The sequence below is a fragment of the Paramisgurnus dabryanus genome, chromosome 14, assembly GCF_030506205.2.
Source record: "Paramisgurnus dabryanus chromosome 14, PD_genome_1.1, whole genome shotgun sequence".
Classification (NCBI taxonomy): Eukaryota; Metazoa; Chordata; class Actinopteri; order Cypriniformes; family Cobitidae; genus Paramisgurnus; species Paramisgurnus dabryanus.
The window spans coordinates 31,762,346-31,775,749 of record NC_133350.1 but is presented as its reverse complement, the minus strand read 5'-3'; the positions used below and the strand labels follow the sequence as shown (position 1 = coordinate 31,775,749).

The 13,404-nt window shown below is 39.1% G+C and overlaps 1 protein-coding gene across 1 annotated transcript; it reads right to left on the bottom strand.

The window, feature by feature from the left end:
* Positions 1-3,632: 3,632 nt before the first annotated feature.
* LOC135747321 (uncharacterized) lies at positions 3,633-10,753 on the bottom strand. Its single transcript, XM_073811778.1, has 8 exons — positions 10,706-10,753; positions 10,566-10,578; positions 9,424-9,650; positions 9,208-9,282; positions 8,854-9,020; positions 8,663-8,764; positions 8,217-8,474; positions 3,633-3,636 (listed from the first exon to the last, which is right to left on the bottom strand). Exons 1-8 carry the CDS (start codon positions 10,751-10,753, stop codon positions 3,633-3,635), a joined length of 894 nt encoding a protein of 297 aa, XP_073667879.1.
* Positions 10,754-13,404: the final 2,651 nt, after the last annotated feature.

The window sequence follows — 13,404 nt, the reverse complement described above, 5'->3', positions numbered from 1 at the left end:
GTGTTGCATTTGTTTTCAGAATTTTGGCACAACTGTTTCGCTGTTTTCCATTAAAAAAATCTACAAATGCCCTCCTCACAATTTGCAAACAAACACAGTCTAACTTGTATTTTCCAACAATTGTAAAAAGACATTCTTACACATTCTGTGCAAAGTTTAGCATGCAAGTGTTGAATCTGTGTTTGCAAATCACAGGGCATTCACGAATCCTTCTGCACAAGTCTACAGATCTTTTTGGCACTATCTTTCCGCAGAGTTTGTCACTACGATCCACGTGTGTAGTCAGCCAATCAGGGGTATTGCTTCAAAGTAATGCCACGCCCCCTCAATAAGCTCTTTTCAAAATAAAAGCTGGGCTCACTGCCATTTACCGTTGCCGGTGCTACAGCGCTGAAAGGCGGCCAGACCGCGTTATCGATATTATATTAATGATATTAAAGCATTTATGTATAGCATGGCAAATATGTAGCATTAACGTGAACTAGAACAACCCCTCGTTTAAGTTATTATCAGTGCCTGACAATTCAGCCGAGGTCATTAAATCGTTAAAAACACTGCATGAAGCGGTTTTATCCTTAAAACATCAGTGTCTCTTCAACGAACATTTGCCGAGCGTCAGCGAGCCAGCTGGATGGAGTGGAGCTGCTAAGGTGACGCAGCTAAAATAAAGCAAGCGGGTGCAACGATAATATTGGATGTAACTTGCCGTAATTAACAAAAACATGAGCCTTATTTGACAGCAGCACTAATTGAACTATTTGACCATATGCATTTGATATACATACCGTGACCGGAATGCACTTACAAATCGCGCTGTTATTAGAAACATTTAACTGTTTCCAGACTGAGCATGGAGACAAACAAGCCGTTTATAGAAGCAGCTGCCTGTCAGCGTGTACGGAATGAAGTCAAAACGGTCTCGGTTTTAAGACCGGCAGTCTGCCTGTGCCATTCCACCCTAATCCGGACTGCAAATTACATGTTAATATTATATCCACCATTTACAATCCTTCCTTTAAGGTCTGTTCTGCTTTTAACAGCTCAAAGCTATTACTCTCTGTAGCTTTCGAGTCCGTTGTAGGCTACAGGTAAATTTTGCAGTTGTTTTAGTTAACTTTGCAGAGCATTTTATTGTCGGAAATGGTCCTGGGCTGGGTTTTCCTATAACGATTGAACTTAGCACTCAAGAGCGCTTTCTACAAGGTAAAACGATCGCTCGCAGCTGGGTTTTAAGTGCTACTAACGAGTCGCTATCCCTTTGTCGAGTGCTGAAATGTCACTTACTGAATGACTCGTAATTGTAGCAGAAGCTTGTTTAGGCTAATGATCTTCAGCCGATGTGCACTAATATTTTTTAAAATATTATTAATAATTTTTCAATGACTTATTACATTTTTAATAATTTGTGCATCATGAAATATTATTTTTTCATATTTAGTTAGGACTCGTCCCACTGCGCAATGCCTTCTGCATTTTATAATATAGTTTAGATTTTTCTTTTTATTTGTTGTTTATTATCTATGTTTATTTATTATTAAGGATTATTGCATTGTACCGTAAATATTTATTTGGTTTCTTTAATCAGATGCCATACCCTTCAAAAAAATATTTTTTTACTGTAGCCTAGATGAATTATAGCAGCATTTGGTAGGAACCATTTATCAATTTGCTAGTACCAACTTTTACCAAAATTGTACCAAATACGTTTTCCTTCTTAATTAATTTATGTTTAGTCATTTAAATTTCATTTCTCGTTTGAATTTTAAATATATTATATTAAAGTAATTTAAACAAATAAACAAAGAAAAAAACCCAATAAATAAATATAGCCTACATTTAAAACATTACATTATCATTATTGCAGGAGTTGCTGGTTGTCCTGCAGGTGACCTTGTAACACTGCTGTCTTACGATGCACTTATAAATTAACGATTATTCCAGAGCACTCGTAGATCTACGATGATTTTCGAGTGCTACTTAAGCTACAAAGCTTTTGGGAAACGGCCCATAATTCTAAGATGAATTTTAAGATTGTTTTTACGATCTACTTAGCGATGCTTTTGGAAAAACCCAGCCCTGCTCGTTTGGAATTTGCCTGGCGCACAGCTCTAGTCAGAAAGATTAAAAGGCGGGCTTTGTTTTAAAAAAATTTAATGCATTTCTATATATTACAATAATGAACAAGTCACCCATTTATCAAGTATCGATTCATTATTTTTACTTAATCCTTTTTGCTTTTTACAAAAAGTAGAATAGGCACGCATATTCTGCATTTAGCCAAAATTATGACTGTGGCATGAAGAAACTTTCCTATTTTAGTGAAAAATAAATAAGTTATTTTGCTATTATGACGTAGCATATATTGATGATTTTTAATAACAAATATGACCGTTTTAAACAAAACAAGTACACTGATAAAAATAATATTTGCATCATTTTTACATACACTTTTTTAAAGTAAGTTTTACATTGAATTTAAGCCTTTGCAATTTAAGCAATTGCAATGTTTAAGTAAGTTTTACATGGAGAAGCAATTAGGCCTACTAAAAATTCCATGTCAAATTTACTTTAAAAAGTGGATGCAAAAATGATGCACTATATTTTTAAGTTAATACAGCCTATTATTTTTTTATAATTATTTAATTTCCTTCTCACAAATTTTACATGATAAATCTAGAATTACTCACATTTTTGCATTATTTGTACTCAAAAATAGTTTTTGTTTTAACCTATTTTTTTATATAATTGACTAATTTTATTTAGTTAAACTTACTAAGCCACAAAACATTTTTTACAGTGTAAAATAAGATAAACGAAGTAGGTAAAACCGCATACCCAGCTAGACACTCAAATCGAGCTAGGCACTCAAATCGAGACAAAACAGTCTTGGCTTTTAGACCCGCTGTCTGCAATCCACCCTAACCCGGACTGCAGGTGACATGTTAAAATTATTCCACCCGTTACATCAAATCAGTAGTGGTTCAAGCATATGTGCCGAACCCCCCCCCTCCCCTTCATTGTCCCCCAACCCTACCACCAGTGAATAAATAAATACATTAAATAAAAACAAGCACTTTAAACAAAAAGCGCACAGAATTCTTTTTTTGGTTTTTAACTGAATTCTAAACACTAAAGTTAATTCCTTAAAGTTAATTAAGGGTTAATCCCTAGTCCTCCCCTCGCGAGTTGTTTTTTGTTCAGGGCCTAAATGTGCATTGAAATATAGTTGAATGTATTTCATAAAATTAATAAAAGATATACAATTATAAATTATTGTTGAATTATCCCTTTTTCCAAGTATGTCATTATGCACAATGTATCAAACTTTGAAAATGAAACAAAAACAATAACTTAAAAGTCCTTTTAAAAGCAGTAGTTATTAATGACATAACTGTATATACTGTACATTGTATATTTTGCACGTTTCTCATCCTCTTTTTAATCCTGCTTGACTGAAGGCTTCCGTTAGAACGTTTCTCGTTTGTCGTAAGGTTTTTGTACATTAAAGCTGTTGAGTTTCTCCCGTGGACTTTTCCCCCTCGCGCTCGGGCACGCTGTCTGCACGCTGTATATGAACTTGAACGCACCGCCTAAAGTCGAGGGCAGGGCGCACACTTCTAGTTCTAAACAGGTTAACTGAAAGCACAATGACATTAAATGAGCTGACGCCTATTTCGTTTTTTTTTTTTTCGCAGACGCGCACAGCTCCAGTCAGGACATATTAGCCAGTTTTGTATATCAGTAGGTTCCAAACTATTGCAACCCCATACGTATTTACAAGACCTACATTTTTTTATAGAAATATAGGGGAAAAACACATTTGTTCCCTTTTAGTAGTTTTTTAACAAGTTTACTTAAATAATATTAAAATATAGGGCTGCACAATTATGGCAAAATCATAATTGTTTAGGCTACTGTATTTGCACTGAATTGGAAATGATATATTAGAAAAATACAATGAATTTTCAAGGCTGCAGAGAACAGTATAGCAGATATGGCTACTGAGGATTTAATTATATTATTTTATTACACTGCTCTCTGGAATGCTTGATTCTGATTGGTCAGTTGAGACATTTGCAGGTTCGTTATTTTCAAATAATAACCGCTCCAAATTAATAACGCATAGCCGGACTACTTGCACGAGTAAAATCGCTCCGCGCCAATAAAGATCAATAAGATCTTTATCTGTTTGGCGCCATCTTGTGACAAACACTGGACAACCATGACAAGACACAGACAGCTTACTGAGACTGAACTTGACAAAATAGAGCATGACAGCTACGAAGCCAACACACAAAAAAATACAGAATGGGCATTAAAACTTCTCAAAGACTGGCTAAAAGAGAAAAAATGGAGACAGACAAGTATGAAGCAGAGGATCTTAATAAGGTATTACGATCATTTTATGCATCTGTGCAAAGTTTCGCGGAAGGATAAAAATGTTAATTTAAAACAAATATGCCAATAAAATGTTTCAAATTCATATTCATGTCCAGTTTTTTTCTTATGTGGCAAGTAGCCGTGTAATAAGCGGGATAATGTAGAGGCAGCCAGTATAGTTATTGGGAAATAAGCCCCTTCAGTGTGATACAAGACCCTCCGCTTCGCGTCGGGTCCTGATCACACTGTCGGGGCTTATTTCCCAATAACTACCGGCTGCCTCTACATTATCCCTTACTTAATAATCAGCGAGTCCCACTCCGGCCCTCATTTTGAGTGTCTAGCTGGGTGCACATTTTTACCGACTTTCTTTTTCCTATTTTGGTAAAAAAATTAACAAGTTCTATTATTATGTAGCATACATTGATTTTTTTTATAACAAATATGACTGACTTATTCATTGGCAAATGCAGAACAATGAGGAGAAAGCAAAGGTAGGCAACACGCCTTTCTCCCTTATATGATTAAAAGCTTAAATGTCATTTTTAAAACGAAAGCACATGCTTGTCAAATTTATGCTGGCTGGATAAATGCAGAATCAACAATATCTTAATTTTTTTTTCGATTTATTTGTTCGTATTCATTGACCCTTTTTTTTTGTGCCAATTAGCACGATTTTCTTTTTCCTGTCACTCAGCACGAATTTCTATAGCCTATATTGTTTTCCATGAACACAAATACATATATCAAATACTGCCTGACGAAATTTTGTGACCGAGCCAGCATAAATTTGACAAGCTTAAACAGTCCGCTTTCGGTTTAAATTTGTTTTTAAATTAAATACATTTTAAAATTACATTTAGCTTATGTTCCCCATGATTAATCTTCTCATCGCAAGGTAGAGGCGTGTCGCCTATGTTCTACATGTTCCTTGTTGTTCTGCATTTGCCAATAAATAAATAAATAGGCTACTTAGTTTGTTTAAAACTGTCATATTTGCTAGATAATAATAGCAAAATAACTTATTTATTTATCACTAAAGGAAGGTTCCTTCAACGCCACAGTCATAATTTTGATTAAATTCAGAATATGCCTGCCTATTCTACTTTTTGTAAAATGCAAAAGGGATTAAGTTGAAAATAATTAATCAATACTTGATAAATGGATTAATCAGTCCTGACTAGAGCTGTGTGCCAGGCACATTCCAAACGAACAGGGCTGGGTTTCCCGATAACGATTAAACTTAGCACTTAAGAGCGCTTTCTACGAGCTACTTAACGAACATTCGTTGTTCATTTACGTGCGTTTCCCAAAGATGCACGTATAAAGATCGCTTGCAACTGGGTAATGCAATAATCCTTAATAATAAATAAACATAGATAATAAACAACAAATAAAAAGAAAAATCTAAACTATATTATAAAATGCAGAAGGCATTGCGCAGTGGGACGAGTCCTAACTAAATATGAAAAAAGAATATTTCATGATGCACAAATTATTAAAACATGTAATAAGTCATTGAAAAATAATTAATAATATTTAAAAAAATATTAGTGCACATCGGCTGAAGATCATTAGCCTAAACAAGCTTCTGCTACAATTACGAGTCATTCAGTAAGTGACATTTCAGCACTCGACAAAGGGATAGCGACTCGTTAGTAGCACTTAAAACCCAGCTGTGAGCGATCGTTTTACCTTGTAGAAAGCGCTCTTGAGTGCTAAGTTCAATCGTTATAGGAAAACCCAGCCCAGGACCATTTCCGACAATAAAATGCTCTGCAAAGTTAACTAAAACAACTGCAAAATTTACCTGTAGCCTACAACGGACGTAATAGCTTTGAGCTGTTAAAAGCAGAACAGACCTTAAAGGAAGGATTGTAAATGGTGGATATAATATTAACATGTAATTTGCAGTCCGGATTAGGGTGGAATGGCACAGGCAGACTGCCGGTCTTAAAACCGAGACCGTTTTGACTTCATTCCGTACACGCTGACAGGCAGCTGCTTCTGTAAACGGCTTGTTTGTCTCCATGCTCAGTCTGGAAACAGTTAAATGTTTCTAATAACAGCGCGATTTGTAAGTGCATTCCGGTCACGGTATGTATATCAAATGCATATGGTCAAATAGTTCAATTAGTGCTGCTGTCAAATAAGGCTCATGTTTTTGTTAATTACGGCAAGTTACATCCAATATTATCGTTGCACCCGCTTGCTTTATTTTAGCTGCATCACCTTAGCAGCTCCACTCCATCCAGCTGGCTCGCTGACGCTCGGCAAATGTTCGTTGAAGAGACACTGATGTTTTAAGCATAAAACCGCTTCATGCAGTGTTTTTAACGATTTAATGACCTCGGCTGAATTGTCAGGCACTGATAATAACTTAAACGAGGGGTTGTTCTAGTTCACGTTAATGCTACATATTTGCCATGCTATAAATAAATGCTTTAATATCATTAATATAATATCGATAACGAGGTCTGGCCGCCTTTCAGCGCTGTAACACCGGCAACGGTAAATGGCAGTGAGCCCAGCTTTTATTTTGAAAAGAGCTTATTGAGGGGGCGTGGCATTACTTTGAAGCAATACCCCTGATTGGCTGACTACACGCGTGGATCGTAGTGACAAACTCTGCGGAAAGATAGTGCCAAAAAGATCTGTAGACTTGTGCAGAAGGATTCGTGAATGCCCTGTGATTTGCAAACACAGATTCAACACTTGCATGCTAAACTTTGCACAGAATGTGTAAGAATGTCTTTTTACAATGGTTGGAAAATACAAGTTAGACTGTGTTTGTTTGCAAATTGTGAGGAGGGCATTTGTAGATTTTTTTAATGGAAAACAGCTAAACAGTTGTGCCAAAATTCTGAAAACAAATGCAACACAATCTACAAACAAATAATGACCCTCATGCGCAGACAAATCACTTTGCATTCATTTAAATTCTGTTTGTCAAGTACAAGTCGATGATTTCTATTTGTGAATCATAAAGAGTTGGTTTGCGGATTTTAAATCTATTTGTAAATCGCATTTTATATTTGTATGTCATGAAGAGTCTGTTCGTGGATTTTTATATATTTGTAGATCTCGTTTTACATTTGCGGATCATGAGGAGTTTGTTTGCAGATTTGGAACCTATTTGCAGATTTGTTTCGTGTTTACAAATTGCAGTCTCTTCATTTTCAACGATTATGGCATTATTTTGTCACCAAAGCGAAACAATAGTGTCAGAATTCTGAAAACAAATGTGACACAATCTACAAATAGAAAATGATATTCATCTGCAAAGAAGTCACTTTACATTCATTCAAATTCTGGTTTTCAAGTACAAGTCACTGATTTCTTTTTGTAAATCATGCTTTATATTTGTGGATCACAAAGACGATTCGTAGATCTTGTTTTACATTTGCGGATCACAAGGACTGTGTTTGTAGATTTTTAATCTATTTGTAGATTGCGTTTTGTATTTACAAGTTGTAATATCTATTTGTGACTTTTACTCTGTCCATTTTCAATAATATTGGCATGAAATTACCCCCATATTAAATCTCGTTGCAAAACGAGATAACTCCGTTTTTTTTATTTTTCAGAAATCTCATTTTTTGGTTGTGCATTCCAATTAATATCAATTCAACTGCAGTTGGTTTGTTTTCATTTAAACCTTCATAACTTAAAAAATACAGCTAAGTAGCACCATAAAACAAAATAATAACATGATAACATAATAATAAACATGTTTTGACAAAAATGTTAAAAAAAGGGATTTATCTCGTTTTGTAACGAAACTCTTCATATACTGTCTTGATTGTATGAGAAAAGTTAAATGAAATAACACATACCATGAAGATACTGTGGTGTTGTTAACCGGCACCAGACTCAGGTTCGTCTGGTTCAGGACAACCATGCTGTCCTCCAGCAGCTGTTTGATGTGGCTGTAGACGCTGACAATGGACTGAGGGATGGGCATGGTTTTCCCCTTTGCGTCCTTTGGCCTGTTGCATGACTGCTCAAACTCTTTTGCAAGTCTGAGGCAAACACAGTCACTGACCCTATGTATTCCGGGGTCCTGGGCTGCTTGGCCGTGAATCATGTATAGTCTGTGGGAGAGAAGGATGATATTTTCTGGACTGTGAACAAGGATGTAAAGTGATGAAGAACTAAGTTACAATGTCAATAGGGATTGCAATAAAATAATTTACACTCAAAAAATACTTTTCACAGTGACTCGTGCTGTCTCTTAATGATTTGTATTGAACCAAAATAATAGCAAATTGTGATCAAGCACCTCTCTGCCGCCTGCTGTCCAGGAGCAGAGCCACTCGGCTTCCTGGGTGCTCTCCATGGTCCTCCTGATGCATGTGCTTTTTTCTTAGCCTTCTGGGTGTACCTAAACAGTGAAAGAGACATCCATATGCTTCATTCATTCCATGGAATGTATGTTTAATTTTGGTGTACAAAATAATGACTATGTTGTACCTTAAAGGTTTTTTGTCCATGGCATGGAGAGCTGTGTACAGGTTGACTATGTACGCCGCCTCCTTGGCTGACAAGGCGGTGATGGTGCGATTCAAGTCAACTAGGTAGGCTGCAAGGGCATCAACTGCCTCCCATCCCACAACGCCCCTCGAGTCACATTGGCTGTTCTGAAAAGTGATAAGTGAGAAAAAGAAAAAAACAAGCAAATTAATGTACACTCTTGTTTCTAATATGTGAGCAATGCTGATTTTATATTTATTTACCTTATTAAAATGTAACCACATTTACTTAACATAAGTTAAATAAGTTAAATATTGCGTTTTTGAGTAAGGTGTTGCAGAAAGTGTTTCTGACCTTTGTGATGAGGGGTCCGGGTTCAGTGTCACCCTCCACAGCACTTGGAGGATCACCAGCCCCTATCTCAGCTGACTGGCAGACAATATCAGGCATGGTAATATGTGAGCAATGCTGATTTTATATTTATTTACCTTATTAAAATGTAACCACATTTACTTAACATAAGTTAAATATTGCGTTTTTCAGTAAGGTGTTACAGAAAGTGTTTCTGACCTCTGTGATGAGGGGTCCGGGTTCAGTGTCACCCTCCACAGCACTTGGAGGATCACCAGCCCCTATCTCAGCTGAATGGCAGACAATGTCAGGCATGCTGATGGTGTCATCTGGTTCATCCTCCTCCTCCTCAAGCACCTGCGAGGGGATTTCGGAGACCTGTGATGGAGCCAGCAGGTCACCTCTGTTGGTCTGGGCCAATAAATATTCCACTGCTATACGCTCACCTGTAACCAGTGTAAACACAAAATGAAGAAAGGACATACATTCACTATGGCATAACACAAATGTAACTGTGAGAATTATGCTGGTGATTAAAAGCATCCAAAATAAATCAAAACTCAGTAAAATATATTATATAGATATGTAAGGGATAATCCACGGCTGGCCATGCATTAAAGGGTTTTAATGCACGACGAAGAACCACCCGACGCGTAGCATTAAAACCCTTTAATGCATGGCTAGCCGTGGATTATCCCGCTTATACCTTGGTTATTTGCCAAGTTAAAGCTGTAATGAATGTTTACAGTGTACATTTTTTAACAGACGGGTAAAAATGACGGTCATTTTCTTAAGTTAAGGCTCGCACTCCATCCGCTTTAAATAAAGTAGTGCTGAAATAAAACCTGCGCACTTTAAAGAGAGACGAACTTATGTCTCGCTCGCTCTCTCTGCTAGTGTTAACTGTGTTACTATGGTTACTAATGTTTATAGTAGCAGATTATTTCTAACTGTAATTAAACTGACTGGAACTACCTGTGCATTAAACAGTTTTAATGCACACCTTCCAGCCAATCAGAATCGAGTATTTAAACAGACCATGGTATAATTTGTTATAATTTATCGTCTGAGTGCAGTCACCCTTTGCCTAGAAATTGCAAAATACGCGTGTCATGTTTTCAAAATTTTCAATTTTAAAGAGTATAGGAGTTCACATTTAATCTGGGCTCTTATTGGCTGCTTTTTTCAATATTCAGTGTAAGTCATCATTCTAAAATAAAATGTTACTTTTTTTAGTAACAGAAATTAATCAGTAAAGTAAAAGTAATTTCGAGCATTTAACCATACCCCTTCAGATTAAATGATTTTGAAGATCATAACATTTTAGTCAAGTGAGCCTAAACTTTTGAACAGAAGTGTACGCACATCCTTATCCTACATAAATAGAATGTTTTTCACAGCCAAGAAATGCATGTCCTCTGAGTAGGGGGGTGCTTAAGAAAAAGAGGAGGAGAGGATGTAATACTCTGGTAAACCAGTGTTGCTCTAAGATCTCTCTTACCAGTAGGTTTCCCGGGTGGGGTGATCTCTGGCACCAGATCACAACCATGGACGCGCTGGCTTAAGTTGTTAAGGTGGGAAATCAAGCGAACATCAAAGCTTCTTAGGGACGAGGCCCCCTCCACATCTACTGCCTCCTTAGCCCGACCCATGTTCCAGCTTGATGCCCCCTCGAGCATGTACATTTGCATATGTACAGCATTGCACCTCCAGCCTAAGAAACAAAATACTCTGTTCAGTGAACCATTATTGTAAAGGTAATACATATGAATACCCGGCAGTGGTAATTGTGTTATTTTGAATAATTACAACATATTCTCTGTCATAACAGAAAATAACAATTAAAAAAGACATACAATACAGTATGTCTTGATGCAAATGTACCTGGAATAAAAGCACACTGATGTCGGTGAAAACTCTCCAGGGAGGAGGACCCCCTACCACACCTAAGGATGTCCAGCTCTTTGCCGCCCTTTTGGAGTGTCCCCACCTTTGTGTACAGTGCAACACCTGCAGGGTCTTGGAGGCACTCCAGGTGCTTCTGCTGCACTTTCCACACGTGGCGCATGCTGTCATGGCTCACCAGACGCAGCCCTGTGGTGTCTGTCAGCTCCCATACTGATTCCAGCAGCCCTGAAATCATGCTCCGCATCTCCTCCACTCCACGCGTTCTCCTCCTGCAGTGTCTCTTTAATTCCCCTGGGCTGATAGTGGCCATGAGCTGTTCTTCAGTGGGAGTATGTCCGCTGTGGCTGCTCTTCCACTCTGCTCTCTTGGCCTCCTTCAGGCGTTGCACATCCTCCTGGTCCCATTCAAAAATGCAGGAGGAAAGCTTGGCACAAAAGGTGCCATAGAGAGGGTGGTGTTCAGTAGTGAGGCCGCAGTTAAAGCGTCTCATGAAATGGAAGCTGTCTAAGCGCACTGCAGACCTCCATGGGTGAAAGAGCTTAGCCACTGAAGACACACCTGTAAAAAACAACGATTCATAATAACATAGACCACAACACCTGTACTGTGTGTGTGTGTGTGTGTGTGTGTGTGTGCGTGCGAGAGAGAGAGAGAGAGAGAGAGAGAGAGAGAGAGAGAGAGAGAGAGAGAGAGAGAAATTTTCACCCACCTGACTGGCTGCAGCAATCCCGGTCGACATAGATGACCTCAGGTTCAGCTTGGCCCGCATTCTTGTACCGAGTGACGATGCCTTGGCACAACTCTTCCAACCCTGCACCTTCACCCGTCGTCAGAACAGAGTTCAACACCTGGCCAAACTCGTTGCCGATGTTTGTCATCCATGCAGCACTGTCCCCGATCTCGCCAGCCAGCTTTTTGGTGATCTGTAAAACAAACACAAAGAAGTAAACCAATTTCCTGTTTTGTTGTAATTATACATATTTTATTTTATATACTTTTTTACTGTTGAAACCCTAACCTTCTTTGTTGAATCCATTTTAAGAATTCTACCATAGGTAGAAGTGATCACTCCCTTCATTTCATCCACATGGCTGAGGATTTCATTGGAATGGACCGTCTCAAACCATTGAGCAAGTGGAAGGGGCCTGAAGGGTGGTGGAGGAAGATATACAGCTGCAGAGGGTACGAAGGTAGCCATCTTACTATGACGCTCACAGTCTGAGAGGTAGCGGATGGTCTGCCGAGCCCACTCCTCGCTGTGCGCTTCCTCTATTGCAGACTGGAAGTAGGAGGAACTGTTACCAATGGTCCTGGGCTTCAGGAAAGTCATGCATTTCCTGTCCAGAGCCAGCTGTGTTGTGAGGACAGCGGGGAACATGCTCCTGTGTGCCACATCCACCTGGGAGAGCATATCCTGGCTCCATGGGCAGACCGGCTGAGAGCACTTGCTGCAATGTGGATAGTCCCCTCCCACTAGGTAGTAGCGGCTATCCACATCAATTACCTCCCTTATCTTTCTGTAGATCCCGGAGCTGTTCATTTTCCGGGAACATTTTGGGCATTTTAAAAGAATTCCCCACATCCTCATTGGTGCCCAGATGAACATCCTCTGCCGGTAGTACCACCCAGGCTCAGGAGGAGATGGTTTGGGCTTCAGTGGGGGGTGAAACCAGCAGGCTTGGATTTTTTGTTTCAGCTGGCCTGTAGGCTCATATAGGCATTTGGAAATCCACACCTGATCTGCTTCCTGGACTACTCTCCGAAACTGCTCAGGAAGAAAACCTTTCCAATTGATTGAAGTTGGTGGAGTTGCAGTGTGGTGTGGTGTGGCAGAGCTACTTGAAGGAGGGAGCAGAGATGGCGTTGTCTTTGATGGTATAACTTTTGTGGTGGTAGTGCTTTTGTAGTTTTTCGGGGGTGGCTTTTGCGGTGATGGCACAATAAATGCTGTATAGTGAGCCGTTTGGATGTGATTCAAAAGACCAAGAGTACCCTGCACCTTGGCCCCACAGGTGTCACACATCTCCTCCACATGGTGGTCCGACAGGTGCTCTGAAAATTTGTCTCCCTCCACAAGCTGGTTGCACTTGTAGCACTGCACTTTCTGTCCTGCCACTGATGCCCCTGCCTCTGTGTCTCCTCTCCCTGCCTCTGTGTGGTCTCCGACTCCTCCTGCCTCTGTGTCTCCACTTGCTGCCTCTGTGTTGTCTTGAACTCTCCCTGCCTCTGTGTCTCCTCTACATGTCTGCATGCCTCCTCTCCCTACCTCCATGCTGACTTGGACTTGCCCTG

Excerpts from the sequence above, each read along its gene's own strand:
- LOC135747321 (XM_073811778.1), bottom strand. The coding sequence starts at position 10,753 with ATGGTTGTGATCTGGTGCCAGAGATCACCCCACCCGGGAAACCTACTG. Across the intron at positions 8,765-8,853 it reads ATGGACAAAAAACCTTTAAG|GTACACCCAGAAGGCTAAGA; the intron begins GTACAACATAGT and ends TTCACTGTTTAG. Across the intron at positions 8,475-8,662 it reads GGACAGCAGGCGGCAGAGAG|ACTATACATGATTCACGGCC; the intron begins GTGCTTGATCAC and ends TCTCTCCCACAG.